Source organism: Oryzias melastigma, linkage group LG11, assembly GCF_002922805.2.
Source record: "Oryzias melastigma strain HK-1 linkage group LG11, ASM292280v2, whole genome shotgun sequence".
Classification (NCBI taxonomy): Eukaryota; Metazoa; Chordata; class Actinopteri; order Beloniformes; family Adrianichthyidae; genus Oryzias; species Oryzias melastigma.
In genome coordinates this window covers 4343165-4357621 of record NC_050522.1, presented here as the reverse complement: position 1 = coordinate 4357621, position 14457 = coordinate 4343165, and the positions used below count along the sequence as shown (strand labels likewise).

The 14457-nt window shown below is 37.9% G+C and overlaps 2 protein-coding genes across 2 annotated transcripts in view; both read right to left on the bottom strand.

The window, feature by feature from the left end:
* Positions 1-377: 377 nt before the first annotated feature.
* LOC112137608 (urotensin-2 receptor) lies at positions 378-1995 on the bottom strand. The gene has a single exon (XM_024260022.2). It carries the CDS (start codon positions 1972-1974, stop codon positions 910-912), a length of 1065 nt encoding a protein of 354 aa, XP_024115790.1. The 5' UTR covers positions 1975-1995; the 3' UTR covers positions 378-909.
* A 1379-nt stretch (positions 1996-3374) lies between these two features.
* The window catches only part of zgc:92360 (uncharacterized protein LOC436988 homolog), an 18780-nt gene continuing 7697 nt past the window's right edge, over positions 3375-14457 (bottom strand). Inside the window, exons 5-12 of the mRNA XM_024259314.2 lie at positions 14271-14353; positions 14054-14166; positions 12077-12223; positions 10429-10512; positions 10255-10317; positions 8964-9035; positions 5314-5545; positions 3375-4061 (exon numbers count right to left, since the gene is read on the bottom strand). Of these exons, the coding sequence (XP_024115082.1) occupies positions 4033-4061; positions 5314-5545; positions 8964-9035; positions 10255-10317; positions 10429-10512; positions 12077-12223; positions 14054-14166; positions 14271-14353 (823 nt within the window). The 3' untranslated portion in view covers positions 3375-4032. The remainder of the gene's footprint in view (positions 4062-5313; positions 5546-8963; positions 9036-10254; positions 10318-10428; positions 10513-12076; positions 12224-14053; positions 14167-14270; positions 14354-14457) is intronic.

Below are 14457 nucleotides of genomic sequence, written 5' to 3'. Positions count from 1 at the left end.
TTATTCAACTCAGTCACAAACAACTAAAAGACATTAAGTAAAACACATTTTTGTGCAAGGTGTCATGGAAAATCATTTCGGCGTCAGTAATTACAACCAGAATTAAGGTGCACTGGATTCCAAAGCGTTTTTTCATTTATTTATAACAAATTTTAGCATTTATTGGCACCTTACGGTTGTAAAAAAATATGATTGGGTTCACTTAATTACAATAGCTCTGACTAAATTCTGGTTTGTTAGATTCACACATTTCAGGCTGAGATGCAGAAACAACAGTAAAATTAACAGTATTTTACACTAGCTGTTACATTTACTGCATTAAGAGGATCTAATGTGATATAGGATGTCTTTTATTTTGAAAGGAAGTCATGGGAATCTCTACCCAGAGTTATAAAATATTTCAGTCAACAAAAAGGCTATTTTCTCTGTTTTATTTATTCATTAAAAAAAAGTGAATTTATGTTTATCAATACAGTAAAAAATAACTTGGTAACAATTTAGATTCCTTAACAAATAATTTATAAAACATTAACAAACATTACTAATGTGTTTATTAGCATTGATGGATGCCTTCTAAAGTATTAATAAGAAAATGCTTCTTATTGTTTTATAACTAGTTTGTTACTGAATCTTATTAGGCTTATTAATACATTAAGAAATCTTATTCAAAAGTTTTACCAATACAATAAATACAAACCAGTTTTTCTAAAGGGTGAAGTAAACAAATTGTGGCTCCTACTGGGTTGTTGATGGTGAGAAATCGACTTGAATGACTCTAAAAAAGTTGAAGGTTGCAGACCCCTGAGGTGAACAAAGAAAGCAATGCTTTCAGGAGAACAAACTCCAAACAGTTGTTGTAAAATGTCTTCTATGAAGCTGAAGAGCATCTTGACTCTCATCGATCGTCCGTTAAAGGTCCTGCATCGGCGTGGTGGCAGCAGACGCGGGGTCAGCCCGGCTCGACCCCGCCGACTGACTTTTTTGGGCCAAGTAGTCTTTATAGTTTCGAGTCAAAAGAGTGTAGAGGAACGGATTGATGCAGCTGTTGCCGTAAGTCAAACACGTAACAAAGAAATTGACATAATTATGAGCAGCTGGAGACAAAGATCGAAGGGAGTCTGGGGAGAAGAGTTTGGCCATCTGCCATCCCCAAAAAGGTAGGAAGCAAGCCCAGTAAGCTAGCACAATGCTCAAAACCATCGATACCACCTTCTGTTTGAGTCCTCTCCGGCGAGCGGAGCGGCTGCTTCCTCCCAGCCTCGCCTGGACCTTCCAGTAGCGCTTAGCTAGCCCCGCGTACAGCCCAACAATCACCAATCCGGGGATTAAAACGCTGGTGAAAAACAGGAGTGTGATATAAGCCTTAAAGGCCTCAGGTGTCCAAGTGGGGAAACAGATTTTCTTGACCAGCCCTGCAGACGTGGGTTTACCCTCCCTGAGCCGGATCATCACCATCATGGGCAGCGTGAGGATGAACGCTATCCCCCAAATGAGGCCCGCTGCAACGCGCCTGCCCCGGGACGATGACCTGTGCGCGCTGAAGGGCTTGGCCACCGCGCGGTAGCGCTCCATGCTCATGGCAACCAAAGTGAAAACACTGGCGTGCATGGTGAGGAGGTCCAGACTCAGCAGAATGCGACAGCCGGCGTCCCCAAACAGCCAGTCATGGGCAAAGTAGGTGCAGACGACGAAGGGGATGGTGGACAGGTAGAGCAGGTCAGCCAGGGCCAAGTTGACAATGTAGATGTACATAGATCCGGTTCGGCACAAAGCGGCGGAGCGAGTAATGATGAGCGTGTACGTGTTGCCTGCTCCTCCTATGGCAAACATCAGCATCAGCATGGCGCCGAGCATGGAGGTCATCCACAGGCCTCCGCTAGCGCTGCCACCGCCCTGAGGAGCTCCATCCTCAGCCGCTGGGCTCAGGCCGAGTCCCAGCTTTGAAGTGAAGGTGGCATTGGGAGTGCAGTTCATCGCAGACTTACAGATGGCAGATGGCTCAGACAGAACACCTTTGGAAGCAACCCTGCTTACCAAACCCGAAAAATTAAACTGGAATACTCACTACAGGCTTTAGTCCCAAGGTTGGTTGGATTTTGAAAAGTGTGTCCTAAACCAAACTGTTTTCCGCTTGTTGATTCCATATTCAAAAATGGATCTGCCAACGATTCACGAGATCAAACTCTTCACTTATGAGAGCTGTGGGTCTCCGCGGAGCTGAAATAAATCATTTGGATCAACGTGTGAAGTGTGCTTCTCTTCAAACAGATAAGCTCTAAGTCCTTGATGTAAGCTGGTGCAGTGACAAGATGTGCTGGAGGGGACTCCAGCTGCTGTCATTCCAGGAGGAGAAAGAAAAAAAATCCTCCTCCTTACTTATAACTGTGTTTAAACGACATAGAATTTACCGTCTTGTTTTCATAGCTTCAAATAAAAATCCACCAGAATTCCTCCGAACAACATCTTCACTCTTGAAGGCTTTGGTCCGGATTCCCGAAGCTCCTCTCTGCTGCGGAGCATCACTTGGTGGCAGATGAATCGTCAGTTTCTCCTTGAATCTTGAGCCCAGTTTTGAAGCACTCCTATCTTTGAAGTTTGTTTAGTTCCAGTCCTCACCTCCCTTTCACACATCTGTCCTCCCTCTTTGTCACCATAGTGGAGAAAACCGGCGAGGGCCTCTCCGCCCGCCGCCTCTGAGCACCAAGGTGTAGTTTTAGACACCAAAAAAATACTGGCAGGAGCAGCTCTGCAATTACACAAGCACGCTAGTGTCATTTTATTAGCAGAATGTAAATATATCAGCTGAGATTTCTTTTTTTTTTTCCAACCAGTAAATTAATCCATGATTTGGAAAAAGAATACGTGCAAAAACTGAATTTTAAGAAAGGAAAAGCCCCCTGTTTCAAGAAAAATTGTCTTCTGTTCACAATAGTCTTATCAATAAAGCTTTTCAATTACAAAAGAATCCTTGTAAAAAAAAAAAGTCTCTCTTTTTTATTATTAAAACAAGAAGTCTTGTTAATACATTTTTCTTACTCCTATTGCCATTTTTAATGTTTTGCTTTAAAGAAAATTGATTAAATGTTAAGAGTTTTTAACTTATTTCTAAGGGTCATGTTTTTGAAATGGGGATTTTCTCCAAGGATCATCCATGGTTTTATTTTAAAAAAATTACATGTAATCAACATTAAGAGAAAAAATTGAATATTTGGTAAAATGCTTTATGAAATTACACCACATGGAGGTGCTGTTACACTTTACATTGAATCGGTTCTTTTGCCAAAAATAAAAATAAAAGGATTACACGTTCTTGACAATCCTTATTTGGAATTGATCCATAAATTGTTTCATTTGAAAAACACACACACAGAAAGTCAGAGGTTTATCTGTTTTATTATCTTAATATATTAAACTGTGTTTGGACTTTACAGTAAAAACCCCAAATGACATGAATTACACAGTTCTTTTTTTAATGAAAACAAAATTACATATTCAAATGTTTTTTTGGACATTTTCTCAGATCATTTTTCTTTTTATCATGGACATTTTTTATGACACTTTGGGGTCCAATGTAAGCTTAAGCTACAAAGCCATCATGAAAGGGGACATAAGTCTAAAACATAAGCAGGTGAGCAGAATGTATATATTCCATTAAATTGCATATATGACAACCTGCGCTTCTTTAATAGCAGCAACTCTCCTCATGACACTTGGTGAAAGCTTCTCTTTAAAACAGCTCCAGTAAAAACAGCAGAAAAAAATGCTTTTCATGTGCATAATATAAAAATTAGTGGGCACAAAAAACATAAAAAACTGTATAGTAAGTTGTATGTATTGATCTTAACTCACATGGAAAAAGATTTGTTTCAAAAACCTCTTGAACAAGTTCCTGGTAGACCTTTACAAGTCAAATGCAGTTCTTTATGGTCACAGCAGTGAAGGTCAGCGTTTCCGGTGCGTGGATGAGCTGATGGGTACCCCGTGTTTGTGCATGAGTGTCTGCAAGCTGCAGGTCAACAGGCATCAGATCCATCAGTGTCTGTGCTTAAATGTGGCCTCCACTTCAAAAACAGACAAAAAAGATATTTAATTCATGTGAACAAGTCATATACCGTGGTCTCTCACTACATCGCGGTTCACCTTTGAGGTTTCGCTGTTTCACATATTTAAAAAGCAAAAAAAAAAAATAAATAATCAGTTTGTTTCCATTCTATAATACCGGATTTATTATTGTACAAAATTTTGAACTTTTGAATTTTGAAGGGAAAAAAATGTAAAAATGTTTTACAGCATTAAAGCATTTATAGTCCTACTTCGCGGATTATATCGCGGGATATTAATGGGATGTAACTCCTTCGATAAATGAGGGAACTCTGTGTTGCAATAACATTAAAGTGTATTTTTTTCCAAACTATATGGCTCCTTTAAAAACTTTTAACTTTTTCAAAAAACGACAGTGCACCTTATAATCCAAAGCGTCTTATCCAAGGATGAATTCTGGTTGTGCTTAAAAATGTGTTTTTATGTGGGTATGGAGCTCTGTCACAATATCAGTCTGTTTTTTTACGAGTTGCAAACAAGGTTGGGTGCTATTGTAAATACGCCAATGCAGCTAATAGGTAGTAGTATCTGAGTGTGTTTTTTTATGTTACTACCAAGGTTGGGAGTTACTGTGGTGAGAGTAACAACTGTTCTAGCGTTAACAGCTGACACCGCTACCCCTTAGCCAAAATATTGTCAGTGATACCCAACCTTGCTAGTAGCAAGAAGAAAAAAAACCCAGTCCGACACAGCACTCTGCTAGCCATGATGGTGTATTCACAAAAACCTCCAACATGGCTTACAGCTAGCAGTGTCAGACTGTTTTTTTAGGTTACTAGCAAGGTTGGGAGTTAGCATAGTCACAGTAACGCTTGTTTTAGCGGCTTCAGCCTGTTTTCTAATGTCTTACTAGCAAAGCTGGGAGTTAGCTTAGTCACAGCAATGTTTGTTTAAGCAGTTTCAGTCTGTTTTTTTTGTAAATACAGTTGAGAGTTACAGGTAATGTGAGTACATTAATGGGGCTAACATGTTACAAACAAGTTCTAGAGTTACTTTGAACACAGTAAAGTCAGACGGACTTATCTTTGACTCATCTCATTCAATGCATCTTTTGGTTCGGTGTGCCTTATAATTTCGAATAAAGACCATTCATTGACAGAGCACTCCACATTGCAGAAATATACAGTAACCAAAAAAATTAACAACAAATTTAATTCCCCATTGTTGATAAAGAAATACGTCTGCAGAGGATACTGTATTCTGAATACTTACTAGCAAACTCCTGGGGGGACATGGGAGCACTCATGACATCATTGAAGTGTTTCATCCAGGATTGCTGGTCTTCCTCTGTCTCGCAAGTAAAGAGGAAGCATCGGTCTGGAGTTTTAATGGTGATCCCATGCTGCCAAGAGCCGTTGTGGTGGGTTCCAGAGGGCAGGCCAGGAAAGACTTGGTAACCATGGTCTCTGTTGCCCAAGAAAACCTCCCCTTTTGCAAAGGCATCCTTCAAACACAAAAATGGAAAAGACGTTTGGAAAAAAATCCATGGCAAGACACATCGCAACGTTCCTACTTGTGGAATTCAATTGTTAGTAAATGATTGAAATTTATAATAGAAACTTATCACAATTATGTTTTTGAATTAGGTTTTGAATCCCCCAAAAAACTACCGAGATAAGAGAGCAGCAAAATAATTCAGCTTTTTAATCTTTTTGAATGCAAACAATTGATTGTTTAATGACCAATGAAAGTTGTATTTTTAACATGTTCGTGTGGCGTTTGTCATGTAACGGAAAATATATATAAAGAAAATGAGGCTAGTATTTCTTTTTCAAATGTCTTGCTTTTGCAGTGGTAATGTTAGGTTGGAGGTGAGACGGTCTGAAAGATAGTGGTAGAGCCTGTGAACCGAGAGCTCTCAGCAGCATGGAGGGGAAAGGGAGGCGGGGTTGGGGTTTTTTATGACCTAAAAAGCAACTGTTTCTAAAAATAGAGTCTAGAATGCCATTCAAATAACTTTGGAACTTCTTACTTTGATTTTCACTCAGATTTCCAGGCAATCTAACTTTTGCTAACTATATTCCAGTCTAAACGTGGTAAACTGTAAAGAGGAACAGCAGAAAAAAAACAACAACCACAGAAATGAACGAGTTTTGAGAAGCTTCCTGCACAGTTTACTGTCACTGATTATCTAAAGACTTCCTCCTTCTTGCATTTTGGAGGTTAGATATTTCCATTACTAAGCATCTAATAATTATTTCCTCTGCATTCAAATGTAGCAATTCTGCTCAAGTGTTGCTTCTTATAACTCTTATACACAGAAACAAAACTGCTTGTCTCTTCTAGTGAACAAAAAAAATCTACAATAACTGTACACACAACAATTCTTCCACAGCATTAGGACCTACTGTAGGCTAAAAGAAGAATACAACTGGTCTGCACACATACTAGGAACTCTACTGCTGTCACCTGCACTTCACCGGGCTTCTGGAGGCAGAAGAAAGTGGAGGTAGGTGTAAGGGGAATGAGGATGCAACTGTTGTTTGATTCATTAAAGATGAAGGATGAGGCTGTGGAGGCGTGACAGGTAAGCTGTCGGCCGGGGAGGGTGTGAGGTCTGTGTTGCTGGGGACAAAGGATCAATATTCTGAGCTCTTCCCTGAGCCGTACCTGTTGGGGTTCATGTTCGTGTCCAGCCTTCCATCAGTCATCTTCACGTGGCTCACACAAAGTGTCTCTGTCTGAGGCTTCAGCACAGCTCAACGGGGTTTTTAATCTTCCTGTGACTCCTACCTAACAGAACTTTGGTCGTATAGGTTGCTAAAGAAACATTACATAAAGGAGAACCAGCTAATGTTTATATTTGCCAGGTAAAAGTAATGCAAGACACTTGAATGAATTGTCAGGCTTGAATTGAAAACGTCTAATGTCTCATGTCCTTCTGGAGGAGTGGTTGAAGCTGTCGCAAAGTTTGGAGAGGCGTCCCTGAAATATCCTGAAATGTACTGGGCTCTTGGGTTTGTAGCCTAGCAACAACTGAGCTGACTGCATCACAAACAGCGTGGGCACCAGCTGATAAGAGGAATCTATACTGTCATAAAGACATAACACACTTTTTTTTAAGCTCATCCATATTACTTCCTCAAGATATAAATTTCCTCTTGATCATTGAGGAAAATTTATATATTTTAGATCTTTTTATCTAGAATTTACATGCCCAAACCATCTCAATTTCATTCCCCTATATTTATCTCCTAACTATCTAACGTGATCTGGCCCTCTGGTGTGTTCACTCCTGATCCTATCTATACTTATCACTCGCAAAGAGAGGTTCAACATGTTAAGCTATTCTTCAAGTCAACCATCAAGCACATTGATCTCCTCAGTAGCTTTCTGGTAGTGTCTACCCTAAAGCAGGGAGGTCATGGGTTCAAATTCAAAGTGGGATAATCCAAAAAATTCAAAAATTGGGGCTAAATATCTTCTTTCTTTCTTTGACAGTAATTCTTAAAGGACTGCTTCAATTAAATATGTGTTTTTGGTGTTTTAAACATGTTCTTGTGGCATTTTCTTAAAAGAAAATTCATTTCAAAAGTGTATTTCTCTATTTAAATGATTGTAAATCAGGAGCACAAGAAAAATGGACGTTGGAATACGCTTGTAGTTGTGACGTAGATGCTACAATCAGCAGGCCTTCTCAGCTCCATTCTGATGTATCCACTAGTAGATAATTACATCCAAATGTTTGTTTTCCTCATCTGCTATCTCACTCTAAACCAGAAGTGTCAAATTCAATCGCACAAGAGGCCAAAATCGAAACACACTTTATGTCGCGGTCCGAAAAGGAAAAACATTTATTGAACACTCTAAAACTAAATTTTTAAAACTTTAAAACTGTAACTTTTTAACATAATTATGAACTAGATATATAGCATTACCTGTGATAATGCTAGTGTGAATGGTGCAAGCTGAATTTGGCTGCTGAAGATGCTGAAAGTGATAACTAAAAAGGCTGAAGCTGATGGCGAGCTAAAATATTGGCTAAATGCCGAATTAGTGCAAAAAAAAAAGAAAAGAAAACGTAGGTTAGCCAAAACAGCTAGCACGTAGCTGAAAAAGTAGCTAAACTTAAAAATATCCTAAAAATTGAAAAGAGGCCTAAATTAGCCAAAACAGCTAGCATGTAGCTGAAATATTAGCTAAACAGACTAAAAAATCTTAGTAAATGCCAAAATAGTCCAAAAAGCTAGAAGAATGCCATTTTCTCAGACTTTAAAACTGTAACTTTTTAACATAATTATGAATAATAAAGAAGCAGGAATATTATTCCAGAATAAATCAACTTAAACCTTAAAAAACTTTTAATATTTTACTCTCCATATAATATATTTTTGTCAAAATTATACAAGTTAGAGATAAGTGCAAGATAACACCGGGCCATGTGCTGCATGGGTCCTTTTTTGTTGCACGAGATTGGGGTTGTGAGCGGCTGTAAGCCAGGAAAAGAGTGTGGAAACAGATGGATGATGGGAAGTGAGAGCAGGCTTACTACACACCAACATTTCAGCTCACAACTCAGAGATGAATCTCTAATGAACCACTACCACTGTGCAGAAACGATGTCCCAGAAAATGACACGTTTTTAGATTTTTCATCTTTCTTTCCGATTGTCCATGTGACAGAGCAAAAGCAACACTGGGGATGCTTTTACAACCGATCAAAAGATGATCGAAGTGGGACATTATTAGGAGTTTTCAAGTCTAAATCCCCTACCCAATGCAGAAAACAAATTTCGCACACCCAGAAGTTTGATGACTGATGGCCCTTTAACATATACATCAAGGTATTCACTGACATAGACAGAAGATAATATGTATACAAAGGTTTTCTGGACCATGTTTGTTAGTGTGCTGCTATCATACCAGGGGATCTTTGAAGTACATGAGCCGTCTGTGGTCCAGTGTGAACCAGCGCTTCTTAAACCCTTCTGTTTGCTATAAAGACAAAGAGGTGAGGCATATCAGCAGTTAGACAAACACAAAGCTCTTTTATGCAGTTTTAGCTCTTTCAAATGAGTCATAGTCTGTCTAAAGGTTACTTTACAAACCCATTAATCATCTTTAGACTTTAGCTTGTCTTTAACAGCATTCCCAGTCAAAAGTGTCTTAGTGTAGAGAATCCAGACACTGACAAGACTGCTTTTTCCATAAACATATCATGATTTTCATTATTCCTGTATTTCTTTATTCACTGTAACAGACTCCTTTGCACATTTTTAAAGTTAAATGATATGCAGCTTCCATTGTTTTGGAGGCAAACCTGCAGACGACATGCTGCCAAACCGTGCTCGTAAAAGTCCTGGATTTTGTCACTGGCTTCTCCGCTGATTTATCCTTTCTCATTTTCCCAGTTGATTTAATCCAAAAATACGTCTTTCCCATGAGTGAAGAAGGTGAAAAATGACACCCATTCAGCAAATCAAGCCAGTGCAGCTAGTTATTCTAGTTCATTCATCTCCGGCCCTGACAGACAGAGATTAAACTGTGTCTGTCTGTAATCAGAGCCCATTGTGTCGCAGAGCTGGAGGCTGTTTGAGTTTGCTTGAAAAGGTCAACAAGCTTTTTAATTAACTCAGTTGTAAACTGGTTGTTAGCCTTGTATTCAGTGTGTTCAAAGCTTTAAATATGAATCAGGACTGGGTTAAGAAACTTTTTATCTGTTTATGCTTTTATGTCTTAAACAATAAAAATAAATAAATACATGAAGAAAGTAATATTAAAATATTACATGGATATTTATGCATCAATGTGTAAAATGTACGTGATGCATTTGTGACCATTGACTGTTTAAGAGAACTGGACCAAGTAGGTATGTCATCACCCACAGAAAAAGGCTTACTTCTGGCTCCAATTAAATCAAGTCATTTCAGTCACCTTTTTTTTTTTTTTTGCAATAGCGGGCACTTTCTGTTTGGAAAACAGGGGGGNNGGGGGGGGGTCTCAGTCCAGTTCTCACATACAGTCAGTGATTGTGACAAGCTCAAACTTAGAGAAAGCCATGTATACAAAATGATTAAAACTTTAGCCAACAGGTACATTTGTAAAAACTGATAGTGTGTGTAGACAGGCCACGCCCATTTCTGAAGAATAAGCTAAAGAGTGATTCAATTAAGAAAAAGAGGAATAATGGATTCCCAAATAAAAGTTGACTTGCCCTGGGTCCGGTTTTCTCCATGTAGCCTTCCTTGAGAAAGTTTCGAGTGAGTTTGGGTACCAGCTGAAATCAACAAGAGACCACCAGAGGGTCAAATTGTAAAGACGGTTAAAAATGTTGCTACTTTGGGTTGAGCATCAGAAAAACCAAACTGGACAGTGTGGGGGTCCTCACCTCAGCATCAGTTGCTCCAGGAAAGGCCACCTTGAGATAGTGAAGCTGAACAGCTCGAATTGAATTGAACCAATCGACAATCTCCTGATGAGAAAAACAATGGAAAATAGGAGAAAGTGTCACTTTTTAGAAACTCTTCACTTAAACTTAAGATTTTGGGGGTTGATTTTTTTAAAATGAGACTTTAAGATAACTTAACTCGAATAAAAATGTAAAAATGACCTCTAAAACCCTTAGGTAATGATGTAAACATTACCTTCTATTAGGGGTGAGAGTGTCGACCTGAGGATTGATATTATCGATACCAGGGTGAAGTATCGATACGAGTGTGATGAGATCAATACTTTTCATATGTTGTTTATATTGTTATTAATTAAAGCGTTGCTTTTGTTTACTATTTTCACTAGTGATTCTGATTTTTTATTACTGCTTTTATTTAAAAATCATGTTGCAGTGCTGTTATATTTTTGCTTTTTAAAATTTTGCGCTAGTTATTGTTCTCTTATTATTATAACATTTATATGCTTTTAATAATAATAATAATATGCTATTTAATTTGTAATATTAATTTTAATATTTAATTGTATTTTCTATATTTAATATTATAATGTGCTTTTATTATTATATATATGTTTTATATTTTATATATGGTGAGTACAGATTGCTGTAATTAGCTAATAAAAATGTCTGTTTGCCAAAAGTCTCAGTCCTGTGTTTTATTATACATTTAATTAGCAATATATATATATATATGAAATTATTTAATATTACAACATTTAAATAAAAAAAGTATTGATATATTGGTATCGATAACAGTGATTCTAGCCCAGTAATTACTTAGTATTAGATTGATATCCAAATTCCCAGTATCTCCCACCCCTAAACTCTATCAGTGATACAATTATTTCTACATCTGTCATCTGTCAAATATTTTCTGATCATCTAACAGATGTACAGTTCTATATGTCAGTTCAGGATCAAAATTGTGCGAAAGTGACGTTTCACGCTCCAGCAGCTCTTCACCCCTGGTCAACAGCCCTACAGGTATTACCCCGCCAGCCATAAATGATTCAATTTGTTGCAGCGTTCCAAAAATGAGTAGAAGCCCCGTCTCATTTCTCACCGCTGCCTACTCATTTATCAGAGTGTTTATGGGTCAGGGATAAAGCCTGCAGGGTCAGGGATTTAGCCGCTGTGGACAGCATCACAGCCTTCAATCTGCTCGTTTTACAGCACACATTCTTTAGAACAGAGACGCTGTGATTGGAGATATACTGAAACCATTGAGATGTAGCTTTAAATAAAAGTAGGATAAACTGAATATTTTACAAATTTGAAAAAAAGGGAAAAACAATCTGATTATTAGACCTGAGGACTTGTAGTTGTTTCACTTACAAACTGAATCTTACAGAACAGTCTTACACTTCGATAAAATAATTTTTCTACCATGTTTATAAGAGTGCAAAGCAATAGAAGCTATACTTGAAGGTAATGGGATATTGGATTTTGTGAGCAACCATCTTCATATAAATAGAGGCAAGAATTATATGTCTGATAATGTTAAAATGAACATCTAAAGACGTCGTTCTTTTGAAAGTAAAAATAGTCTGGTGAAAAAGTCTCTTTCCTTCTGCTCAGATAGGCCTACCTTGCTACTGTCGTGATAGACAAAGATGTTCCGGGTGCTGTAGTCTTTGAGGTAGGTGATCTGCAGACCGTTGGGGTTTCCTATCTTCTCTGGCTTGAAAGTTGCATTGATTGTGTCTACTTTGATCACAGCCTTGGGATCCTTAGCCTAAAGGAATGAAAAAAACAACCCCCCCAAAAAGTGTTTAAAAAGAAAAAAATAAACACAAATGTTGTTAACTTTAAGAGAATTGCATTGAGACTATAACTGAGCTTCCATTGAATATGAAATTGCGCATTTTGGAGGTGCAATAATAAATTTGTTAAGATGGAAAAACGTCAACTTTGAAAAAAAAAAAAAACTCTTTCATGGAAAAATGCATTTTTGGGCTTGGAGGAAGGAGGTAATTCGAAACAATTTTTTTGAATTTTTCGAATGCAGCACCAACCATGATTTCCCAAAATCACACATAGCTTGCGGCCCCATGGCCTGAATGAGGCGCCGACGTCTCCTTTGATAGATGAGGATGAGCACTAGCAGAAATTTGAATGTATCTGCTGTATTGTTCTCATCCATTGTCATGTTTTTGATTGACTCATCACATGAGTTGTTTTGTGTTTATTCACATAATTATGATTTTATGCTAACAGTGTAATTGTAAAATTGTGCTTTTTCAACATTTCTAGAATTTGGATAGTTTTGCGCGTACCACGTACCACGTACCACATACCGGAGTAGAAAGCGGACTGTTTCAAGGTTTTAATTGTGCCATAAGGTCTGAAAAACACAGTAAGGGTCACTATAGCTGTGAATTAATTCTACTTAGTTAAGTTTATGAATTTCTAAAAAAATAAATAAAATAAACTGTGCATAGTGTTTTTTCTTATTTACTGGTGACATTAAACCTGCTACAATATTTGCTGCAAGTGAGATAATCCTATGTCTTTTATTTTGAAAGGAAGTCATGTCAAAAGTTATGAACTTTATTCATATGTAGACAAAATTATATATTTCTTGTGAATTTATGTTTATTCATGCACAAAAACTCAATTATTTATTGATATTCATCAAAATAGTAAAATAACATAAATGCAAAGGAGCGTCTTATTTTTGTAAGACATTTTATGGCTCCTGCTGAGTTGTGGTTGGTGAGAAATCGACCAAATTGGCTCTTTAAATGTCGAAAGTTGCAGATCCCTGTACTATACCATTGCTGGCCAGGACTTTTAAGGAGAACTTTCATTATCAACTAATGTTTTTTGATCTAGCATTAAAATGAAGAAACACTTAGAAATAATACTGCCAAAACTCAAAGAAAACAGTATTGTAAATGTTCTCAGGAAGTTGGTACATTTTCATTAGAAACATTTTGCCAATTTCCTTTTTTCACATATGTTGTGTCATATTTTGAATAGAGATGACTGGATTTGTGCAATTGGACTGGATCCCACTTTAGATACTGAACAAAGAAAATAAATAGAGTTAGCTTTTTGTTTCTAATCATAGCGGTTGTTCTGGGAAAAGAAATGAAAGGCCAACATGTTTTCCTTTCTGTCATTCTGTTCAGGGTTCACCAGAGCAGGGGCGGAGCTACAGGGGGGCAACTCCTGTTTTAATAGTAATTTTAAAAAATGTGAGAAATTCATATTTGTGATCATTTCACTTGTGGTGGCCTTCCACTCTACTGTTCTCATTTGCCACCCTTCCAAAGTCTTCTGCTCCCCTTCCGCCACCATATAAAATGCTCTAGCTCTGCCACTACACCACAGTGAACCACCCTGTAATTAGGCTACAGTTTTGAGGTGCCTCCATGTGGTTATAATACCTTACAGCACCTAGTGGTCTCAGGAAAACTCCCATCCAAGGACTTAACAGGCCCAATCCTGCCTAGTTTCCAAGATCAGGCGTGTCCAGTGTGACACGACTTTTATGCACTCCCAGGTTATATTTGTCTGGTATGTGTATCAATGCTAATACGTTTTGATCAAATATGCTTACATCATATTTGGTGAAATACTTTAAAGTGCCTTCTCTCTCCGAGAGGACGAATCGTCTGGTCAGGAACTGTCCATTGTCCCGTCCCCTTTTCATCAACACACCGTCCCTAGTTCCTGTAGAAAGAAAGCCAGCAAAGTCATTTATTAACGTTTACTTTATTTGTTAGGTTTTATTGCAACTACTGTATGAGCATTTGTGTGGACAACAGTGCACTTACCTTCCTCATATATCAAGTTTCTGCCACCCTCAGCAAACTCCTTCCTCTCATACTTTGCTCTAATCCATTGCTCCCGTAGCACCCTTAATGCACAGAATATGAAGTCAAAACTAATGTAAAGAAGAAAAACTCATTAATTTATGTATAAAGTTGCCAATAAAGTCAGAACATTGAAAGCCTGGTCCTT